This window comes from Aethalodelphis obliquidens, unplaced genomic scaffold, assembly GCF_003676395.1.
Source record: "Aethalodelphis obliquidens isolate GAN/ISIS:26980383/991018 unplaced genomic scaffold, ASM367639v1 scaffold2, whole genome shotgun sequence".
NCBI classification, from domain to species: Eukaryota; Metazoa; Chordata; class Mammalia; order Artiodactyla; family Delphinidae; genus Aethalodelphis; species Aethalodelphis obliquidens.
In genome coordinates, this window is record NW_020837946.1 from 66,634,601 (window position 1) to 66,658,010 (window position 23,410).

General features: G+C 38.1%; 1 protein-coding gene and 1 pseudogene across 14 annotated transcripts in view; one reads left to right on the forward strand and one right to left on the reverse strand.

The window, feature by feature from the left end:
* The window catches only part of COBLL1 (cordon-bleu WH2 repeat protein like 1), a 160,507-nt gene that overhangs the window by 71,544 nt on the left and 65,553 nt on the right, over positions 1–23,410 (forward strand). The window contains exon 1 of one of the 14 annotated variants that reach the window (XM_027129507.1): positions 20,205–20,322. The exons of the other annotated variants lie outside the window; for them this stretch is intronic. Coding sequence (XP_026985308.1) covers positions 20,249–20,322 — 74 coding nt within the window. The 5' untranslated portion in view covers positions 20,205–20,248. Of the gene's footprint in view, positions 1–20,204; positions 20,323–23,410 lie in introns of those variants that run through there. 14 annotated transcript variants of the gene reach the window in all.
* LOC113632436 (hypoxanthine-guanine phosphoribosyltransferase pseudogene) lies at positions 13,234–14,056 on the reverse strand (annotated as a pseudogene).

Here is a 23,410-nt window from a genome sequence, read left to right on the forward strand (position 1 = left end):
GAAATGAAACGTATGGTAGTTGGGAGGGCCTGGAATAGTATTCTGGGTTGCTTAAATCAGGCAGATGACACAAAATTTACTTTTTAGAATGTGGGTGATTTCCTTTATTTGAAAGGACTGTGGTTTTATACAGCACAAAGGCATGGTTCTGATGAATTAGTCTTTAGCATACACGTCTCATGGTTTTCTTCAGGTGAGTCAGTGCTTCTTTCAGATGTTGTCCCCAAGAAAGTAACAATAAATTGTATTTATTGGATAGGTTCACACAATGTTGGTTTTTTTCTTTCCAATCTGTCACTCCAAATAGAACTTTAAGATCTCCGATTGTTGTTTCATCAGAGCTGGATGCACACAGTAGGAGACTGAGCAACAGAATGGCATGGGAGAAAGGAGATGGGCTTGGAAATGAACTACCCTGGGTTAAAACCTAGATCTGCAGTTCACTCACTGTGACTGAGGACAAGTTAATTCTCCTCTTGGGGATTTATTCCTTATGCTGTAAAATACAGATAACAGCTACTCACAAGGTTGTTGTTAAGAATTAACCGCAATGCATACATAGCTTCCCGCCCATTGTATCTTAATAGATTGCACTGTTGATGTTATTAATGGGTGCTTTACCAGTGCTCATTGATTGATCAAACTAAAGACACCTAAAGAGAAAGGAAGAACAAGGTAACATTTGGGACTTTTTTGTGTAGTTGAGTAAAATGGGACAATAATAAACTATTAATTTTTTGAGTACAGGAACTGATGTATTTTTTTCTGTACCCAAAGCTAGTGTAGGTGCTGAATAAATGCTTGTTGTATGGGAGTGTGTGTGTGGGAAACTAGTGTTTCTTTACCTCCTGGTGCAGAGTTCTTTCTCATGTATCATAACCTTTAACTCTGTGTGATTACTCCATTAAGGGAGCTCATTTTAATTAATCTATAATTTCACCTTTTTCACAAACAGATGTACAGTACATTCTTACTTGCCAATGATTGCAGGAGAATATATATAAAATAATTTCTTTGGAAGAGTTGACTAACAATGTAAGAAAATATTAGTAAAAGGTAAATGACTTTATGTTAGACGGGAGGAGGAAGAGAAAACTGTTTTAAAGGGCTATAGATGTTAGGAATCCTAGTGGTTGTTTGATTTTTTTTTTTTTTTTTTGTGGTACGCGGGCCTCTCACTGTCGTGGCCTCTCCGGTTGTGGAGCACAGGCTCCGGACGCGCAGGCTCAGCGGCCATGGCTCACGGGCTCAGCCGCTCCGCGGCATGTGGGATCTTCCCGAACTGGGGCACGAACCCGTGTCCCCTGCATCGGCAGGCGGACTCTCAACCACTGCGCCACCAGGGAAGCCCTGTTAGATTATTTTTATACATTGCTTTAAAGACAATCAGATTTTAGTACGATTGGGAATAATTTAGTCCTTGTACAAGTTTTCCTTGTTTTCTGAGAATCAGGGTCAAATGGTGAAAGGAAACTGTCATTTCATACCAAATATATCAAATGTCCTATCCTAGTGTGTTTCTAAGAAATAAGGTTTTTTTTTTTAATTGGGAAAACATTTGAGGACCTGACTCTATGTGTGTGTGTGTGTCTATCTGAAAGAGAGAATTCATTCATTCAACAATATTTTATTAAGCACCTTCTTTGTGCCCAAAATATTCTAGACCCTTCAGGATATAGCACTAAACCAGAGAGTAGAAGTGCCTGGACTCAGTGAGCTTTCATTCACTAATCAGAATTCACTAATCTGAACTAATCACTAGTCAGAATTGTGACCATTTAAAGTAAGCCATTGGAACATTACTGTCATTGTATGAAAAGTATAGAGTATGTAAACTGGGATCTCTTTGCTTAGTATACCATTATGTGCTTGCAATAAATAAAGAAATACCTAAAGATGATTAAGGAAATAGGAAGGCCAGCTCTTTCACAGAGATCTTTATCTCTGTCAGTATTCTTTGTCAATAAATATTATTTGATTTTCAGTTTCGTTGTGATTTTTTAGTTATGATGGCACAAATAAGATTTTTAATAGATTTTTTACTTCCCTTTACTAAATTATTTACTTGGGGATTGAAAATAGTCATGAAAGCATTTAATTAATAGGAATGAATTGTTTCTGGGGGAGGGATAAATTGGGAATTTGGGATTAACAGATACATACTGCTCTGTATAAAATAGATGGACTGCAGGAACCTGCTGTGTTGCACAGAGAACAATATTTAGTGTCTTGTGGTGGCCTGTAGTGGAGGGGAATCTGAAGAATAACCTGTGTGTGGTGTGTATGGCTGAGTCACTTTGCTGTACACCTGAAGCACTGTGGGTCAACTGTACTTCAATAAGAAAGCGGGGGTGGAAAGAGAAATAAATTGTTTTAGGTAATTCTTCCTTGGATAAAAGGGTTTATTTCTACAGAAGGTTAAAAATGATAGTTTCTGGAGAGTTATACTTATGTATTTATATCTCACTACTGTTTAGATTATTATTCTATTGAGAGAAAATTAGTACCATTTCGGACATGTTTGATCTGACCCATAGTGTTCTAATTTTTTACTATCTGTCTTATAAAATTCAGTGGAAATTAAGAGACAGCTGGTGTGATTTTTGCTTGGACTGCAGGTGTTTGGATGAACTAACTAAATCGAGTTTTGGGTCACAGTTTCCTAAAAGATTTGTCACTGAATGGATCAGAGTTTTCCAGGAATCTTATGTCTAGTAATACTGTAGAAGCTCTTCAATTTTAGTCAGCTCAGTCACTGGGTCAGGTAAGATTTCGATTCCCTTAGTACAACATGCCGAATGGCTGCCCTGGCACAATGAACCCCCAAAGCAGTAAGCTACTTTCTAGATTGCCTGTACATGCCTCTTGTTCTGTTTTATCAAAAACTTGTTTTGACTGTTTCCTAACCTGTTAAGGCCTGTTTTTCCAGTTACTTATTGTAATAATGTAATTAACCTAAATATTATAAACACATGATCTGAATTCATTAAGAGAGTTGTCCTATAAAAGCGAAGTTAAATACTTCAGAAAGAATCTGGTGAGCCAGCTACCCTGCCCCTCCAAAAAAAAGGTACTATTGAATTATATGTGAATGAGACAACTGAAAGAATGAAATAAAATGCTAAAATCAAGGAATTTGCATTCGAATTGCTTGCAGGTGTCTTGAAATCCTTGGCTTACTTAAAAAAGTTAGAAGCGGAAGGCAAGCCTTTATGTGCTAATTATACAAGAAGTACAAGGTGAAAACTTAGTCAGTGGGCACAGCTGCAAATACAAACATTTCACTCTACATCAATGAATAATTTATCTGTGTATTTTAAGTTAAAATGACTAAGGTTTACTTGAACTTTGATTTCCCACTTTAAGTGGTTTTTTAAAGTAACCTACTGATTAGAAATGTTAAAGGATTTTTGTTATATTTGCATTCCTTTTTTATCATTTCCTAAATGTCTATTCTCAAACTGTTTTCTGTAAGATAACATTAATATCTATTCTATTTATATATTTAAAAACTCGATAGTTTTTTTTTGTCCAAGTGAAAATTTTAAATATATAAGAAAAATACAGAATACATTTATGCAGTTTTATGTGTGAGTTTAAAAGTACAGTTTGGAACTACACTTTGTTGTATAAGCAATACTTATGGGGGAATCTTATCTTTTCTGGGTTTAGGTAGGAAGCTAGTATATAAGTTAAATGCAGTTATGCTGTGTTTCCATTACACCAACTACCTCTTCCTTTGTTAGATATGTTAGTCTATTCAATGATTGTTACTTTGTATCTTGTCTTAAATATGTTTAATTATATTATTCATTATATTTATTGTATATTTAATATTTATACTAACCCATTGATCTGTAGTTGAAAGAAGAATGGCTTAATGGAAAAGCAGAATCTTATGGTCCTTGAGCTGTTTTAATTATAATCAAAATGTTTCTTGGATAATCAATTTGTGCCTGAAGCTCTGTTTGGTACAGTCTACATGTGGCTTATAATTCTTGAATATCTATTGGTCTTTCCTGAATATGTGATCATTTTAAATGCCAGTGACTTCAAATAACTTTGAGGAATCATGGCTTTAAACTATTTTCTTGTGCCTGGTGGGAATTGGGAGGAATTATTACACTGAGTACTAGGGAGAGGCTATATTGGTTTTGTTGTGAAGTCTTCACATGAATGATGTACCAAGAAGGGGTGTGTATAGACTTGCCTGTACATGTTCATAGCAGCATTATTTACAATAGCCAAAAAGTAGAAACAACCCAATGTCCATCAATTGGTGAATGGAGAAGTAAAATGTTGTATATTCATACAATGGAATTCTGTTGGGTAACAAGAAGTAACAAAGTACAGATACATGGTACAACATGAATGAACCTCAAAAGAATTATAGTCAGTGAAAGAAGTTAGACACAAAAGGACACATATTGTATGATTCCATTTATATGAAGTATCCAAAAAGGCAACTATATAGAGACAGAAAGTTGATTAGTGATTGCCTAGGGCTTGAGATGGGTTAGAGTGAGGGCAAAGATATTAGAAAGAAAAATGATGATCTTTGCGTACCTGAAGCACTTACTAGGAATAGTAGAGTGGAAGAAGTAATAAGGACTTTTGTTTTTAAATATATCTTCTGTGCTATTATTGTACCTAACAGAATTAATAGTTCCTTTTGCATGTCATCCAACACCCAGTTTTTATTTAAATTTCTCTAACAGTCTCTTTGTCCAAATTGGATTGAGTTTCACACATTACTTTGGTGGTTTTGTCACTTAAATCTCTCATTCTATATCAGTTCTTACCCCCGCCCCCATCTTTTTCCCCACATTTTCAATTTGTTAGAGAAACTGGATTGTAGACTGTCCACATTCTAGATTTTGCTAATTATTACGTTTGGTAATTATTAAACAGTTGAACTATTTGAGCATAATCAGAAAATGACTAATTCTTCATCCAAAAGAATTAATTTTCCACAGAGCTGAGAGCAAGTAAGCTAGCATTTAGGAGCCTGTAGCAACTGTTTAAGATAGAAATCAGCAGTCTTTCAGAAATTAGCAGCCTTAGGTGTTCTAAGACTTGATTTATTCTGTTATATTGCTGCATTTCTCCTGGTAATAAGATGGATGGAAGACAGTGGGAAACTGTGAATCATTCTCCCTGAGGAAAGGTGAAAGGGGCCTAACAGGTGGTTGGCACAAAGAACCCCCCCCCCACAACGTAAAAGCAAAAACCATGGGTCTGGGGTTTGAAAGTTGTGCCACTTAGTGAGGGAATAATTGAAGGAAGTCTTGGCAGAATTCTTGGGTTTTAATTCTTATTTTGTTGTATATGAAGTAATGTCTAGGTTGATCTTTTAATGCTTTATTTTCCAACAAAAGAAACTTTTAGATCAAATGCCTTAATGCTTATATATGTGTGTGTAGTTTGCCAACAGTAGTGATTTTACCTAGAAGTATAGGTAAGGACCTTTTATAGACATTTAAAAATGTGACCTTTTTTCTTATTGAGAATATGTTTTCCCTACATGCCTTTGTTTTAATAACATGTTTTTTTTTAATATCAGCATTTTCACTTCTGTATTGATATAACAGATTTGTGTTATGAATAATGGTATTTGTGTTTTTAAAATAGATCATTTGTATGTCTTTCACTGAGTCTATAAGTGAGAACCTCTTGGCTCAGTAAGATAGTCTGTGAATGAGGTTCTGTGTAGGTAGGACTTCTTTATTGTTAGCCATTAAATAGAATAGTACATATTGATGGAAATCATTGATGGAGATCATTGTGGAGATCATCATTCTAATACCTTTGCCTTTATTTTAGTCCAGTGGGTCTCAAACTGTAATGTGCTGGACCACTAGTATATATCACCTGGACCCCATATGCAGATTCTATTTAAAAAGGTACAACATGGGGCCACCCAAGCAGATCTGTATTAGAAACAAGTTCCATAGCTGATTCTAATGCTCATTGAATTTTGAGAATCACTACCTTAGAAATATTTTTATTGTGTTTTACTTTTAAATAGTTTGACTTGGAAGAAATTGCAGAAATAGTGCAGAGGTTTCCCTGTGCCTTCCTCCAAGCTTTCCCCAATAATAATGTCTTACATAACCATAGTACATTATCAAAAGCAGGGAAGTGACTTTGGTACAATACTGTTAACTTAGGTACAGACCTTATTTAGATTTCATCAGCTTTTACATGCATTCTTTATTATTTTTAAAAATTTGTCTTGATTTATAATTCTATGAAATTTTATTACATGTGTAGATTCGCATGACATTCCACAATCAGAATACAGAACTGTTGCATCACCATAAAGGAACTCCCTCACGTTACTCTTTTTTTTTAAAAAAATAAATTTATTTATTTATTTTATTTTTGGCTGTGTTGGGTCTTCACTGCTGTGCATGGGCTTTCTCTAGTTGCGGCGAGTGGGGGCTCCTCTTCGTTGTGGTGCATGGGCTTCTCATTGCAGTGGCTTTTCTTGATGCGGAGCATGGGCTCTAGGCGCGAGGGCTTCAGTAGTTGTGGCACGCGGGCTCAGTAGTTGTGGCTCACGGGCTCTGGAGCGCAGGCTCAGTAGTTGTGACGCATGGGCTTAGTTGCTCCATGGCATGTGGGATCTTCTGGGACCAGGGCTCGAACCCGTGTCCCCTGCATTGGCAGGCAGGTTCTTAACCACTGCACCACCAGGGAAGCCCCCTTATGTTACTCTTAATAGTTACACCTTGCCTCCAATCCTGGCAGCCAGTGATCTGTTTTCTATGACCATAAGTCTGTCACTTTGGGACTCACATAAATAGAACCATACGGTATGTAACCTTTTGAGACTGGCTTTTTCACTCAGCATAATGCCCTTGAGATTATCCAAGATGTTGAATGTATCAAGGCTTGCTTTTTTATTGCTGAGTAGTATTCCATTGTATGGATGCATCACAGTTTGTTTATTCATTCTCACGTTGGAGTACATTTGGGCTGTTCCCTGTTTGGGTTTGTTATGAGGAGAGCTGCAATAAACATTGACATACAGGTTTTATGCAAACTAAGTCTTTGTTTCTCTCATGTAAATACCTAGGAATAGATTGCTGGGTTATATGGTATGAGTATGTAGCTTCATATTACACTGCCAAACCATTTCCCGAAGTGGCTGTGCCATTTTGCACTCACGTTGTTCAAGTCACCTATGAGAGATCTAGTTTCTCCACATTCTTGTCTGTACTTGATATTTTCAGTAGTTTTAATTTAGGTGCATAGTGGTATTTCATCATAGCTTTAATTTGCATTTCCCTAAATGGATAATAATGTTGAGAATCTTTTCATGTGCCTCTTTCTCACATCCTCTTTGGTAAAGTGTTCAAACCTTTGCCCATTTTATGATTGGATTCTTTGTTTTCTTACTGTCACGTTTTGAGAGTGCTGTCTATATTCTGGATATAAGTCTTTTTGTTGGCTATGTGACTTACAAATATTTTCTCCCAGTCTGTGGCTTGTCTTTTTAGGTTCATAACTGGGTCTTTCACAGAGCAAAAATTTTACTTTTTGATGAAGTTTAGTTTCTTGATATTTTAAAAATCTTATGGATTGTGTCTTTGATGTCATGTCTGAGATTCGTTTGCCTAAGCCTTAGTCCCAAGGATTTTCTCCTACATTTTGATCTAAACATTTTATAATTTTATGTTCTACATTTAGATCAACTTTAGGTTAATTTTTGTATAAGGTGCTACTTTAGCTTTTAATATTTCTAAACTGTGAGACACTATTTCCAAGTAGTTTTTCTAGCCAGTGTTTGACAAAACTTGTAGCTAGGAAACTTAACTTGGAAAATCCATTCCAAGGACTTTTCTTTATCAGTATGCAGTGAATGTTATGCCTTTGAATACGGTTTATGCCAACACACGCTACTCCTCAATGTAGATTTAAAACTTTAACAGAGACTGATGACTAAATGCTGTTTAGTATTTACCAAAGTACATATTTGAGAGTAGATTATTGAGATTGTGACTTGAAAGCAACTTCTGCTTTCATTTTATGGTTGGTTAATCTACCAGTGTGCTTGCTTGGCTGACATATACATTCCCACTGTTTAACATGCATATGTGCATATATTTTAATAATTATAACATCCACATTTCAGTTCCTTACCTAGCGTGCTTTTGAAAATTGAAAAAACATTCCAACTAAGAACTCTTTTTTTTTTTTTTAAAGTCAGTGTTTGTAGAGCAGTTTTAGGTTCACATTAGAACGCAGCAGAAGATACAGGTTTCCCATAGACCCCTGTCCCCACACATGCACAGCCTCCCCCATTGTCAGTATTCCTCACCAGAGTGGTACAGTTGTCACAACTGAACCTACACTGACACATCATAATCACCCGAAGTCTATAGTTTACATTAGTAATCACTCTTGATGTACATTCTACAGGTTTTGACAAAAACATAATGACATGTATTCATCTTTATAGTATCATGTAGGGTATTTTCACTGCTCTAAAAATGCTCTGTGCTCCACCTGTTCATCTCTCCCCACAACTCCTGGCAACCACTCGTCTTTTTTATTGTCTCCATATTTTTGCCTTTTCCAGAATGTAATATAGTTGGAATTATACAATATGCAGCCTTTTCAGACTGGCTCTTTGCATTTAGTAATATGAAATTAAGACTCCTCCATGTTTTTTAATGACAACAGCTCATTTCTTTTTTAGTGGAAAAAATGGAAATAATGGGATAATATTCCATTGTCTGAACATACCATAGTTTATTTGTCCATTGGCCTACTGAAGGACATCTAGGTTGCAAACTAAGAACATTTTAACTTCCTTTTAGAGAAGAAAATTTCTTTTTTTACATTTACTATTTTGTTGTTTCAGAGAACATGATAAGTAAAACAAGTCAATTGTGGATGATTTTTTCATCTTAAATTTCGTAAGTATTTAACCTCTTTTGAAAAAGTGGAAATATAACTTTATAGGGCTTTTTATACTTAATTTTTATATGGCAAAGAAAAAAGAAGCCCAAAAAGTTTGGCATAGTCCTCTCTCCCCATGTTTTTTTAATCATTTTTGAATTTTTAAATTGTAGTGTCAAGCACATTTTTTATTTACCTTTTCAGACTAACGTCCATAAACAGCACTAACTTTTCCATATATCAGTACATTGCCTGCAAGGCAACAAATATGAAGTTCAAAGGAAGCTTTCAGTAGATGATGCTGAGCCCAGTTGCTACTGACATGTATTACCTACTGAGCAGAAGCCTATGCACAGAGTGAATGGGGCATCAAGCGAGCACTGGGTCATGGTTTTGAAGTTCCAGTTTGTTTTGGAGAAAAATTACTTGCTAATCTCTATAAATGTTTAAGAATTTAATAAGATACTAATTTTTTTTAAAAAGGATAACACTTGTTAAGGGATTATCTATGTAAAACACTTGCACAGTTCCTGGAACTAGATAGGCATTCAGTTAAGTTAGTTTTTGTAGGGTCCATTTAGGATATCTTTGAAATTGTTTGGTTGGACTAATTTCATTTTTAAGCTACTGGTATTAGAGGACCTCATGTGGTATTTCTTTAATCTACCCAGATTCTTTCTATAGCACTGAGAACACAGTGGGTGCCCAATAATATGGTTGACTGTCTTGTGACTCATTGTTTACATTGCTTTCAAGCCTGTTTTTCAACTTTGCTTATTTGTTTTGATGAAGTTTTTATCTCCTCCTTGATACGCCCTTTTCTACTGAAGGCTTTTCTCATCTCTCTTCTTGTTGATGTTTGACTTTCTTAACTGTGCATAAAATAAACATCCCACATAAGATATTTAGGAAAACCCTGAGACAAGCTGAAATTGCAGCAACATTTATGGGACAGATATGAGAAATTTAATTTTTAATGTATAGTTACACTTTCCTACTCTATATCTTTGTGTGGGGTTTCCTCGAGTGTGTATATATATGTGAAAATGTATTCACTTATATTTGTACATTTTTCTATGTATAAATTGTAACTCAGTGAAAAATATCAAGAGGAATTTATGTTTTCCTTCCTTCCATAAGGACCTTCCTTCTTAGAGAAAAGGAAGCAAAAATATAATGGGGTGGCTCAAGATGGCGGAATAGAAGGACATGCACTCACTCCCTCTTGTGAGAGCACCAGAATCACAGCTAACTGCTGTACCATCATCCACAGGAAGACACTGGAACTCACCAAAAAAGATACCCTACATCCAAAGACAAAGAGACTGCAATGAGACTGTAGGAGGGGCGCAATCACAGTAAAATCAAATCCCATAACCTCTGAGTGGGTGACTCACAAACTGGAGAACAATTATACCACAGAAGTTCACCCACTGGAGTGAAGGTTCTGAGCCCCACGTCAGGCTTCCCAACCTGCGGGTCTGGCAATGGGAGGAGGAGTTCCCAGAGAATCACCACTTGAAGGCTAGTGGGATTAGTTTGCAGGACTTTGACAGGACTGAGGGAAACAGAGACTCTATTCTTGGAGGGCACGCACAAAGTAGTGTGTGCATCGGGACCCAGGGGAAGGAGCAGTGACCCCATAGGAGGTCTGACCCCATAGGAGACTGAACCAGACCTACCTGTTAGTGTTGGAACGTCTCCTGCAGAGGTGGGAGCTGGGGACAAGGACACTGGCAGCAGAAGTTCTGGGAAGTACTCCTTGGCGTGAGCCCTCCCAGAGTCCGCCATTAGCCCCACCAAAGAGCCTGTAGCCTCCAGTGCTGGGTCGCCTCAGGCCAAACAACCAATAGGGAGAGAAGTCAGGCCCACCCATCAGCAGACAAGCAGATTAAAGTTTTACTGAGCTTTCGGCACCAGAGCAACACCCAGCTCTACCCACCACCAGTCCGTCCCATCAGGAAACTTGCACAAGCCTCTTAGATAACCTCATCCACCAGAGGACAGACAGCAGAAGCAAGAAGACCTACAATCCTGCAGCCTGTGGAACAAAAACTACATTCACAGAAAAACAGACAAAATGAAAAGGCAGAAGGCTATGTAGCAGATGAAGGAACAAGATAAAACCACAGAAAAACAACTAAATGAAGTGGAGATTTGCAACCTTCCAGAAAAAGAATTCAGAATAATGATAGTGGAGATGATCCAGGACCTCGGAAAAAGAATGGAGGCAAAGATCGAGAAGATGCAAGAAATGTTTAACAAAGACCTAGAAGAACTAAAGAACAAACAAACAGAGATGAACAATACAATAACTGAAATGAAAAATACAGTAGAAGGAATCAACGCAGAATAACTGAGGCAGAAGAATGGATAAGTGACCTGGAAGACAAAATGGTGGAATTCACTGCCGTGGAACAGAAAAAAGAAGAAAAGAAATGAAGACAGCCTAAGAGACCTCTGGGACAACATTAAGCACACCAACATTCGCATTATAGGGGTCCCAGAAAGAGAAGACAGAGACAGAAAGGACCCGAGAAAATATTTGAAGAGATTATAGTTGAAAACTTCCCTAACATGGGAAAGGAAATAGCCACCCAAGTCCAGGAAGCACAGAGAGTCCCAGGCAGGATAAACCGAAGGAGAAACATGCCGAGACACGTAGTAATCAAATTGACAAAAATTAAAGACAAAGAAAAATTATTAAAACTAGCAAGGGAAAAACAACAAATAACATACAAGGGAACTCCCATAACATTAACAACTGATTTCTCAGCAGAAATTTTACAAGCCAGAAGGGAGTGGCATGACATATTTAAAGTGATGAAAGGGAAGAATCTACAACCAAGATTATTCTACCCGGCAAGGATCTCATTCAGATTTGATGGAGAAATCAAAAGCTTTACAGACAAGCAAAAGCTAAGAGAATTCAGCACCACCAAACCAGCTCTACAACAAATGCTAAAGGAAATTCTCTAAGTGGGAAACAGAAGAGAAGAAAAGGACCTACAAAAACAAACCCCAAACAATTAAGAAAATGGTAATAGGAACATATGTATCGATAATTACCTTAAACGTGAATGGATTAAATGCTCCAACCAAAAGACACAGGCTGGTTGAATGTATACAAAAACAAGACTGCTATATATGCTGTCTACAAGAGACCCACTTCAGACCTTGGGACACATATAGACTGAAATTGAGGGGATGGAAAAAGATAGGCCATGAAAATGGAAATCAAAAGAAAGCTGGAGTAGCAATACTCATATCAGATAAAATAGACTTTAAAATAAAGAACGTTACAAGAGACAAAGAAGGACACTACATAATGAACAAGTGATCAATTCAAGAAGAAGAAATAACAATTATAAATATATATGCACCTAATATAGGAGCACCTCAATACATAAGGCAAATGCTAACAGCTCTAAAAGAGGAAATTGACAGTAACACAATAACAGTGGGGGACTTTAACACCTCACACCAATGGACAGATCATCCAGATAGAAAATTACTAAGGAAACACAAGCTTTAAATGATACAATAGACCAGATAGATTTAATTGATATTTATAGGACATTCCATCCAAAAACAGCAGATTACACTTTCTTCTCAAATGCACGCAGAACAGTCTCCAGGAGAGATCACATCTTTCTTTTTTTTCTTTTAAAGAGACAGCCTTTACTTAAGGATTTTTACATTGAAGACTTCAAAAAGTGGTAGGTTTTTAGAACTTATTTACCTGTATTTAAAAGGAACTGTTGACAAAGATTTGCCAGAAATAATCTGAACAAGTGGGAAAATACAGTTAATACTACTGAAACCTACTAAAATAACTCCAGGACATATGGTTTATCCAACATAATGATACCTCTCAATGCTGTCACTGATATGAAACTGACTGCTTCTTTTCTAAACACACAGTGGTTTAATTAACAATATTCAGTCACTTCTGTTCTTTCCTGAATATATAAAAATTAAAATACCAATTAAAAAACTAATATATTCTTCTGTGTCAATGTTTCTTACAGGTACAATTTCAATATTTTCATTCAGTAGTGGTGTGGTTTAAGAGATTTTTCATTCACACGTCAAACAACAATCCACCCAAAGGGAACTGATAGTCTACAGGCTCCTAGTGCAAATAAAGAGTTCAGGAATGCAGCAACTGGCCTTTCTAAAATACAAAACGGATAAAATTCTTAGAAGATACACGCAATAAGCTCTACTAAGCAGCTGGCCACAGAACTAGAACATCTGATCATTTTCCTGGTGATTTCAATGGGACTACAGATATTTCCAAACTCAACTTGAACTCTCATCTTACGCTTTGTATTTTGCTTTTCCAGTTTTGCTAATGACACAAACATGATTCAAATCCCTGAAGTATTCATTATAGTCAAGGGCATATCCTACAACAAACTTGTCTGGAATTTCAAATCCAGCAAAGTCTGGTCTATATCCAACACTTTGAGGGGTCCTTTTCACCAGCCAGCTTGCAACCTTGACCAGCTTTGGATTATGCTGCTTGACCAAGGAAAGCAAGGTTTGCACTGTTTTGCCAGTGTCAATTATATCTTCAACAATCAAGACATTCTTTCCAATGAAAGTTGAGAGATCATCTTCACCAATTACTTTTATGTCACCTGTTGACTGGTCATTACAGTAGCTCTTCAGTCTGATAAAATCTACAGTTATAGGTATAGATCTATCACTGTTTCTGTTTAGTGCTTTGATGTAATCCAGCAGGTCAGCAAAGAATTTATAGCCCCCCTTGAGCACACAGAGGGCCACGATGTGATGGCCTCCCATCTCCTTCATCCCATCTTGAGCCAGCCATTTGGTCCTGTCCATAATTAGTCCATGAGGAATAAACACCTTTTCCAAGTCCTCAGCATAGTGATTAGGTATACAAAATAAATCTAGGTCATAACCTGGTTCATCATCACTAATCACGATGCTGGGGCTGTGGGTCACCATAACGGAGCTGGCTGGTGTGCGGGCTGAGGGAAGACTGGGGAGGAGGAAGCCAACAGCAGGGCCAAGCAGGAGGCGGCACCACGCGGGAAAGCCCAGGATAGATCACATCTTGGGTCACAAATCAAGCCTTGGTATATTTATGAAAATTGAAATCCTATCAGGCATCTTTTCCAACCACAGTGCTGTGAGATTAGAAATCGATTACAGGGGAAAAACGGTAAAAAACATAAACACATGGAGGCTAAACAGTAAGTTACTATATAACCAAGAGATCACTGAAGAAATCAAAGAGGAAATCAAAAATACCTGGAGATAAATGACAATGAAAACACGACGATCCAAAACCTATGGAATGCAGCAAAAGCAGTTCTAAGAGGGAAGTTTATAGCAATACAAGCCTACCTCAAGAAACAAGAAAAATCTCAAATAAACAATCTAACCTTACACCTAAAGGAACTAGAGAAAGACGAACAAAACCCAAAGTTAGTAGAAGGAAAGAAATCATGAAGATCAGAGCAGAAATAAATGAAATAGAAACAAAGAAAACAGTAGCAAAGATCAATAAAACTAAAAGCTTGTTCTTTGAGAAGATAATCAAAATTGATAAACCATTAGCCAGATTCATCAAGAAAAAGAGAGAGAGGACTCAAATCAATAAAATTAGAAATGAAAAAGGAGAAGTTACAAAGGACACCACAGAAATAGAAAACATCGTAAGAGACTACTACAAGAAACTCTATGCCAATAAATTGGACAACCTAGAAGAAATGGACAAATTCTTAGAAAGGTATAACATTCCAAGACTGAACCAGGAAGAAATAGAAAATATGAACAGACCAATCACAAGTAATGAAATTGAAACTGTGATTAAAAATCTTCCAACAAACAAAAGTCCAGGACCAGATGGCTTCACAGGTGAATTCTATCAAACATTTAGAGAAGGGCTAACACCCATCCTTCTCAAACTCTTCCAAAAAATTGCGGAGGAAGGAACACTTCCAAACTCATTCTACGAGGCCACCATCACCCTGATACCAAAACTAGACAAAGATATTGCAAAAAAAGAAAATTACAGATCAGTATCAGTGATGAATATAGATGCAAAAATCCTCAACAAAATACTAGCAAGCAGAATCCAAATGTGATACACAATATTAACAAATTGAAGAATAAAACCCATGTGATCATCTCAATAGATGCAGAAAAAGCTTCTGACAAAGTTCAGCACCCATTTATGATAAAAACTCCAGAAAGTGGACATAGGGGGAACCTACCTCGACATAATAAAGGCCATATATGACAAACCCAGAGCCAACATCGTTCTCAAAGGTGAAAAACTGAAAGCATTTCCTCTAAGATCAGGAAGAGGACAAGAATGTCCACTCTCACCACTGTTATTTAACATAGTTTTGGAAGTCCTAGCCACGGCAATCAGAGAAGAAAAAGAAATAAAAGGAATCCAAATTGGAGAAGGAAAAGTAAAACTGTTACTGTTTGCAGGTGACATGATATTTTACATAGATAATCCTAAAGATGCCACCAGAAAACTATTAGAGCTAATCAATGAATTTGGTAAAGTTGCAGGATACAAAATTAATGCACTGAAATCTCTTGCATTCCTATACACTAACAGCAAAAGATCAGAAAGAAATTAAGAAAACAATCCCATTCACCGTTGCAACAAAAAGAATAAAATACCTAGGAATAAACCTACCTAAGGAGATAAAAGACCGGTACTCAGAAAACTATAAGACACTGATGAAAGAAATCAAAGATGACACAAACAGATGGAGAGATATACCATGTTCTTGTACTGGAAGAATCAATATTGTGAAAATGACTATACTATCCAAAGCAATCTACAGATTCAATGCAATCCCTATCAAATTACCAGTAGCATTTTTTACAGAACTAGAACAAAAAATCTTAAAATTTGTATGGAGACCCAAGAGACCCTGAGTAGCCAAAGCAGTCTTGAGGGAAAAAAACAGAGCTAGAGGAATCAGACTCCCTGACTTCAGACTCTACTACAAAGCTCCAGTAATCAAGACAATATGGTACTGGCACAAAAATAGAAATATAGTTCCGTGGAATAGGATAGAAAGTCCAGAGACAAACCCATGCACCTATCGTCACATAATCTATGACAAAGGAAGCAAGGATATACAGTGGAGAAAAGACAGCCTCTTCAATAAGTGGTGCTGGGAAAACTGGACAGCTACATGTAAAAGAATGAAATTAGAACACTCCCTAACACCATACACAAAAATAAACTCAAAGTGGATTAGAGACCTAAATGTAAGACTGGACACTATAAAACTCTTAGAGGAAAACATATGAAGAACACTCTTTGACATAAATCACAACAAGATCTTTTTTGACCCACTTCCTAGAGTAATGGAAATAAAAACAAAAATAAACAAATGGGACCTAATGAAACTTGAAAGCTTTTGCACAGCAAAGGAGATTATAAACAAGACAAAAAGACCACCCTCAGAATGGGAGAAGATATTTGCAAACAAATCAACGGACAAAGGATTAATCTCCAGAATATATAAACAGCTCATGCATCTCAATATTAAAAAAAAAAACAACCCAATCAAAAAATGGGCAGAAGATCTAAACAGACATTTCTCCAAAGAAGACATACAGATGACCAAGAAGCACATGAAAAGATACTCAACATCACTAATTATTAGAGAAATGCAGATCAAAACTACAATGAGGTATCAACTCACACTGGTTAGAATGGGCATTATCAGAAAATCTACAAACAACAAATGCTGGAGAGGGTGTGGAGAAAAGGGAACCCTCTTGCACTGTTGGCGGGAATGTAAATTGATACAGCCACTATGGAGAACAGTACGGAGATTCCTTAAAAAACTAAAAATATGGCCCAGTAATCCCACTACTGGGCATATACCCAGAGAAAGCCATAATTCAAAAAGACACATGCACCCCAATATTCATTGCAGCACTATTTACAATACCCAGGTCATGGAAGCAACGTAAATGCCCATCAAAAGATGAATGAATAAAGAAGAAATGGTACATATATTTAATGGAATATTACTCTGCCATAAAAAGGAATGCAATTGGTCATTTGTAGAAATGTTGATGGACCTAGAGACTGTCATACAGAGTGAAGTAAGTCAGAAAGAGAAAAACAGATATCGTATATTAACACATATATGTGGAATCTAGAAAAATGGTACAGTTGAACTGGTTTGCAAGGCAGAAATAGAGACAGAGATGTAGAGAACAAACATATGGACAACAAGGGGGGAAGTGGGGGGCGGGGTGGGATGAATTGGTAGATTCGGGTTGACATATACACACTAATATGTATAAAATAGATTAATAAGAACCTGCTTATAAAGAGATAAATAAAATTTAAAAAAAGAAGCAATGCGATGTTTGTAAAAATGCTAACCATATAAAGCTAAGTTGGGATGTAAAAAAATATATATAATGGGAATTTAAATTTGGAAAAGTTGTTATTATACTTTGGGACTACTTTTAAGATTGTTACATTGAGCGATTCTGAGAACTTCCTGAATTTACACGAACTTGATTGACCTAAGTAGCAACCTTCTGGCAGTGTTTCAGACATTACAGAGTTCTTAGGAAAGTAAATCATTAACTCTCATTGAATGCCTACTGTCTGTCAGGCGTTGTACTAGACTAGTGGTTCTCAAACTTGGCTGCACTTTAGAATTGCTTGGGGAGATTTTAAAATTCCCATAGCCAGTAAATCAGAATTTCCGGGTGTGGGGCCTGAACCTCAGCATTTTATGAAAGTCCTCAGGTGAGTCCATTGTATAGCCAAATTTGAGCACCACTGGGTGAAGCGTGGGCTGAGATGGGTGGGGCTAGGTGTTGGCCCCCCCTTTTCAGTGGTCGGAGAACCACTATACAAGGAGGACACATTTGATCTGCTGTCTGGATGAGCTGAAGGAGCAGGCAGTTTGAAATTCTGTGGTGAAAACATTTGGGGCAGAGGGAGCAGCTCTGCAAGTCCCTCAGATGTGAAGGAAGGGAAGGAAGGCCAGTGTGAATTATATAGGGAGTTGCAACTGTGTAAATAGAAGGGAGGTTGGCAGGGGCTGGCTCAGTGATTTCTTAGACGTTAGCATGCATCAGAAGCTCTTGGAGAATTTTGTTGAAGGTGCATTGCAGGGCTTTACCCTCTGTGTTTCTTATTATTTAGGTCCGGGATAGGGCCTGAGAATTTGCATTTCTAACAAGGTCCCAGGTGGTGCTCTGAAATCACACTTTGAGAACCACCAGGCTGGCTCATCTAGGGCTTTGCAAACCAAGAACAGGAATTTGGTTTTATTCTCGATGTATTGGGAGACCAGTGAAGGGTCAGAGATGTGACGTGGTCTGATTTACATATTTAAAAGATCACTCTTGGGCTTCCCTGGTGGCTCAGTGGTTAAGAATCTGCCTGCCAGTTCAGGAAACACGGGTTCAAGCCCTGCTCCAGGAAGATCCTACGTGCCGTGGAGCAACTAAGCCCGTGCGCCACAACTTCTGAGCCTGCGCTCTAGAGCCCGTGAATCACAACTGCTGAGCCCATGCGCCACAACTACTAGAGCCTGCGTGCCTAGAGCCCGTGCTCTGCAACAAGAGAAGCCACCGCAGTGAGAAGCCCGTGCACCACAATGAAGAGTAGCCCCCGGTTGTCACAACTAGAGAAAATCCACGTGCAGCACTGAAGACCCAGTGCAGCCAAAAATAAATAAGTAAAAATAAATATATTAAAAAAAAAAAAAGATCACTCTTGACTACTGCAGAGAATAATACATTTTAAGGGACAAGAGCCGAAAGCGGGGAGACAAGTCAAGAGGCTGTTGGAACAGTCCAATCAAGAGCTGATAGCTTAATTGCCAGGGTGGTAGCAGAGGAACTGGTGAAAAGTGTACAGGTTCAGGATGTGTTTTAGAGCTAAAAGCCCACAAGACTTGAAAATGAATTGGAAATAGGAGATAGGCATAGAGAGGAATTAAAATATGCCTAGAATTTTTGCTTGAGTTAACAAGGTGGTTAGTGTGGAGCCATTCCCAGGGATGGGGGGGACTGGGGGGACGCTTGGATGAGAATTGGGGGTAGAGAGGAGACACAAGAGTTTTGATTCTGAGATACCTATGGGACATTCAAATGGCAAAGACCATGAGATTATTGGGCATATAAGTCAGAACTCAATAAACAGGTCAGGGTTGGAGATGTGAATTTGAGAGTTATCAACTTGCAGATGGTATTTAAAGCCATGGAATTTCATGAAATTACTTGGGCCTGAGGATTGTAGAAGAGAAGAGAAGGGGGCAGACAAGGAGCCCTGGGGTGGCCTCGACACTTAGAAATCAGACAAAGAGATAAGGGCATTGAGACTGAGGAGTGGCAGTAAAGAAGGAGGAAAACAGTAGGTTGTATTGTCACACAAAGCCAAGGGAAGAGAATCCCAAGCAGAGGGCTTGAGCAGCTGTGAAGTGTGTCCTTATTGGAATTTAGGCGCTTACTCAATGTGAGATGAGATATATAATTATCTATTAGATTTGAACACACATAGATGATTGGTGACCTTGACAAGAGAAATGTCTGTTAAGAGTCATATAATGCCTTGGGACTCCCCTTGTTGCCTTTTGTCACTGCTTATCTTTTAAAGCCACTTAGATATATTTACTTTGATTAAATATAAGGCTCATCAAGAAAAGGGACCTTTTGTTCTTAATTGCATTCCCTCAAGCACATAGCACAATGTTATGCCCACCATTGGGACAGATTTTTGTTTAATATAATCTCTTGTCTCATTAAACCCAGAGAGACACACTAAGAAATTGTTTTGAAGAACTGATCTCCACTTTATACTTGAAATGCGTAAGGTAGGAACCATCAAAACATTGCCAGATACTGTACTTCGAAGGACTGTCTTGTCAACACTTACCATGATGCATCTAATGTTTGATAGCCCTCTGTACTGAGAGAGGGTGGCTGTTAAATTTCTTTTTGGTCATTAGAATGTGATACTTTAAAAACCTATTGTTTTAAGACTTATAATTCCATTCTTTTATTTTGTCTTTAATATCAAAGCTGTATTTTTGTATAGTATTTCTCTGAATCTATGAGGATACTATATAAATAAAGCAAACAGATGAGAGCCCATTGGACTTGTAGCTTATTAAGGATGCAAGTATTGATATATCTCATATACAATTGAAAGATTTTTTTTCTTTCAAACAAAGTAGAGGTATTTGAGTAGATTTCTGTTGTTTTGCTGAGCGTCTCTTTTATTCCTTTTCATTTATTTTAAGGATATTAATATTGACAGGGATGGAGTGATGATTACAGTGGACACATGATTTTGAAGTGCTTTGCAGATCAAGTGATAAAAAAATCAATCAGTAGTGGTAGCAGGATACCATTCAAATGGTAATTTGAATTCTCTGTTAAAATTAAGTTTGGCTATTTTAAAGATCAGTTATTGCATAACGTGGAAATCGTACCTTAATTTTCATTATGAACGTTGAATATAATATTGAGATAATTTTCATGAATAAAACAACGCTTTACCTAAATGATAATTTACTGTGGCTTGTTATTTTTAGGGCTTGATTAGTGAATTTTTGTGTTGACACAGAAAAGTTTTCTATCTCAAATCTCTTTTCCGTATAACCTTCTCTCCACCACCCTTGTGTAAAATTTGTTGCTGTAACTGTTGAAGGTAGTGGCCTCTGAGGAGCTTATGTGGAAATCCCTTGAGCAGGAAACTGGCCCAAACATCATTCCCATTTAAAAGGCTGGGGGGACTTCAATGGCAGTTACTGCATTTTTAATATATTAATGAAAACTAGCATTCGTCTAAGCTGTAAACTTGTTATTGCATGTTGATGTATTACTCTGCTTTACCAGAATTTCCTATGCTTAGATTATGTTAAAAGCTTTGATTATTTTCACTGTACTTTTGGCTTTGGGGGACATTTAATTTAATTTTGTTATCGTTTCCAAGCATCTCAACTAAGAAATGTAAAACATTGGGAGAGATGTGAGTAGGTAAAAGGTATTTTAAAGCTTTTGCTGGTGAGTAAGAGATCAAGTAAGTTAACAAAGTCTTAAATCTACTTAGGATTCAGGCCAAATCCAGGCCTCTGCCTGGTATTCTTTTCACTAGACTATACCATGTAGTGAGCAAACTTTAACTGGATAGACACATTCCTGAATTTAATGTAAATGGATCGCAGTCGGGAACCAACATATAAATGATCCTACAGGCTCTTCCTCCTGAATACTACTATTCTTTCAAGAACTGAGTCCCTTTTTTCTTTGAAGTTACCTTAATACCTGCCTTCCCATCCCCACAGAGCTCATTTTAGCTTGCTCTCATTGCTCTGAGTCTTCAAGGTTACCCATCTGTTTTATGACACTTCGTTTTTTTGCTTTGTATATGTTGTTTAATTACTTACATATTGCATCTTCCCTGTTGGATTTCTAATTCATTGTGGAAGGATCTTGGTTTGATTCCCAATATGCTTTCCAATTTTCAGGACCAAAGGTGACAAATGCTTTATTATAATAATAGAGAACACTAAGATGTTCTTAATAGAAGTTCCATGTAAGTAATATTTCAACAAGTGCTTTGTTCTGCTTTCCTTTTTTTAAGTTGGTTTACCTTTAGTAATTTAAGATGGGTTTTTGGGGCTTCCCTGGTGGCACAGTGGTTAAGAACCCGCTTGCCAATGCAGGGGACACGGGTTTGAGCCCTGGTCCGGGAAGATCCCACATGCCGCGGAGCAACTAAGCCCGTGCGGCACAACTACTGAGCCTGAGCTCTAGAGCCCACGAACCACAACTACTGAGCCCGTGTGCCACAACTACTCTAGGCCCGTGCGCCTAGAGCCTGTGCTCCGCAACAAGGGAAGCCACCACAGTGAGAAGCCTGCGTACCGCAACGAAGAGTAGCCCCCACTCGCCACAACTAGAGAAAGCCCGCGCACAGCAACGAAGACCCAAATGCAGCCATAAATAAATAAATAAATAAATAAATTTATAAGATGGATTTTCATCATAAGACTCAAAGTACCTTAGGAAATAAGACAGTCATACATATAAGAACATTAAAACTGTTAGAGTTCATTGCGGTGTGTAATAGACAGGGATAATGTACCAAGGAATTGTGATTCAGTATGAACCTCGAAGGATAGGTAATATAGGTAAAGGCAGAGAGAATGGGAAGGGCATTCAAACGGTGACTTGGGGGAGCAAAACTTGGAGATGGAAAGGTGCCTTCAGTGATGAAAGCAGGAGATGAGGAGGTGATGGTAGCAGCAGGAGGTGCCTATCAGACCTTCTATGTTACCACTTCTCTTGAAAGCCAAGTCCATTTTGTGGGCAAGGTTGTTCTTGATGCTTTACCTACCTGTGCGTGGTGGCTGGGCTTGTCTTCTGACCTTCCTTATGAAACTCTTCTAAAGCCCTAAGGTTCCCAGTTATTCCTTGCTAGTAAGTCCAGTGTATAGTTTTCAACACTCATCTTCTTAAAAATAAAACATAATCAGTTTCTAAAACCTGACACAGCTAATTCTGAGTACCTTGGTGGTAAGACCTTTTTTCCTTCCCAGTTACGTGCTTAGGTACCTCATCTTTGTGGGAAGTATTCACTGAATGCATTCATTCAGTAAATATGAGTGCCTACCATGTGGCAGACATTATTCTAGAGATTTTATACGTTAGCAAGTATGTGTGACACCAGGCGGTGGAGACAAGAACCTATACTCATGGGATTAATTACTCTAATGGAAGGAGACAGGATAAAAAAGTATGTTAGTTGCCCTGACAAGCCCTCGGACAAAAGTAAGGCAGAGAAGTAGAGGTGTTAATCTTAAGGTCAGGAACAGACTCTGCAGAGGAACCTGAGTAGGAATTGTCCTAAGTGTGTTCAAGGAAAAGGCAAGAGTCATAGGATCGGAGTGCAGTGAGCCTAGGGCGAAAGTGGACAGGGGAGCTTGGAGAGGCTAGAAGTAAGGGACGACAGATTATCAAACTCCAGATCTTATTTTGGCTGAGGTCGGAAGCCGTCGGAGGGTGGGAAAGGAAGTTCTGTGATCAAACTTAACATTTTAAGAGCATCACTCCAGCTGCTATGTTGAGAATAAAGTGTAAAGTGACAAGGTTGGGAGCAGGAAGACCACTTAGCAGCTTGAACAGAGGTGTTTGGTAATCAAGGTGGTTGATGGATTCTGGGTCTATTTATAATATAGAGCTGGCAGAATTTGTCAAGGGATTGGATTGTATGTGTGTGAGAGAGGAGATTTGTGGCCCAAGCACCTGAAAGAATTGAGATTTACTAGGGCTTCCCTGGTGGCGCAGTGGTTGAGATTCCGCCTGCCGATGCAGGGGACACGGGTTCGTGCCCTGGTCCGGGAGGATCCCACATGCCGCGGAGCGGCTGAGCCCGTGAGCCATGGCCGCTGAGCCTGCGCGTCCGGAGCCTGTGCTCCGCAACGGGAGAGGCCACAGCAGC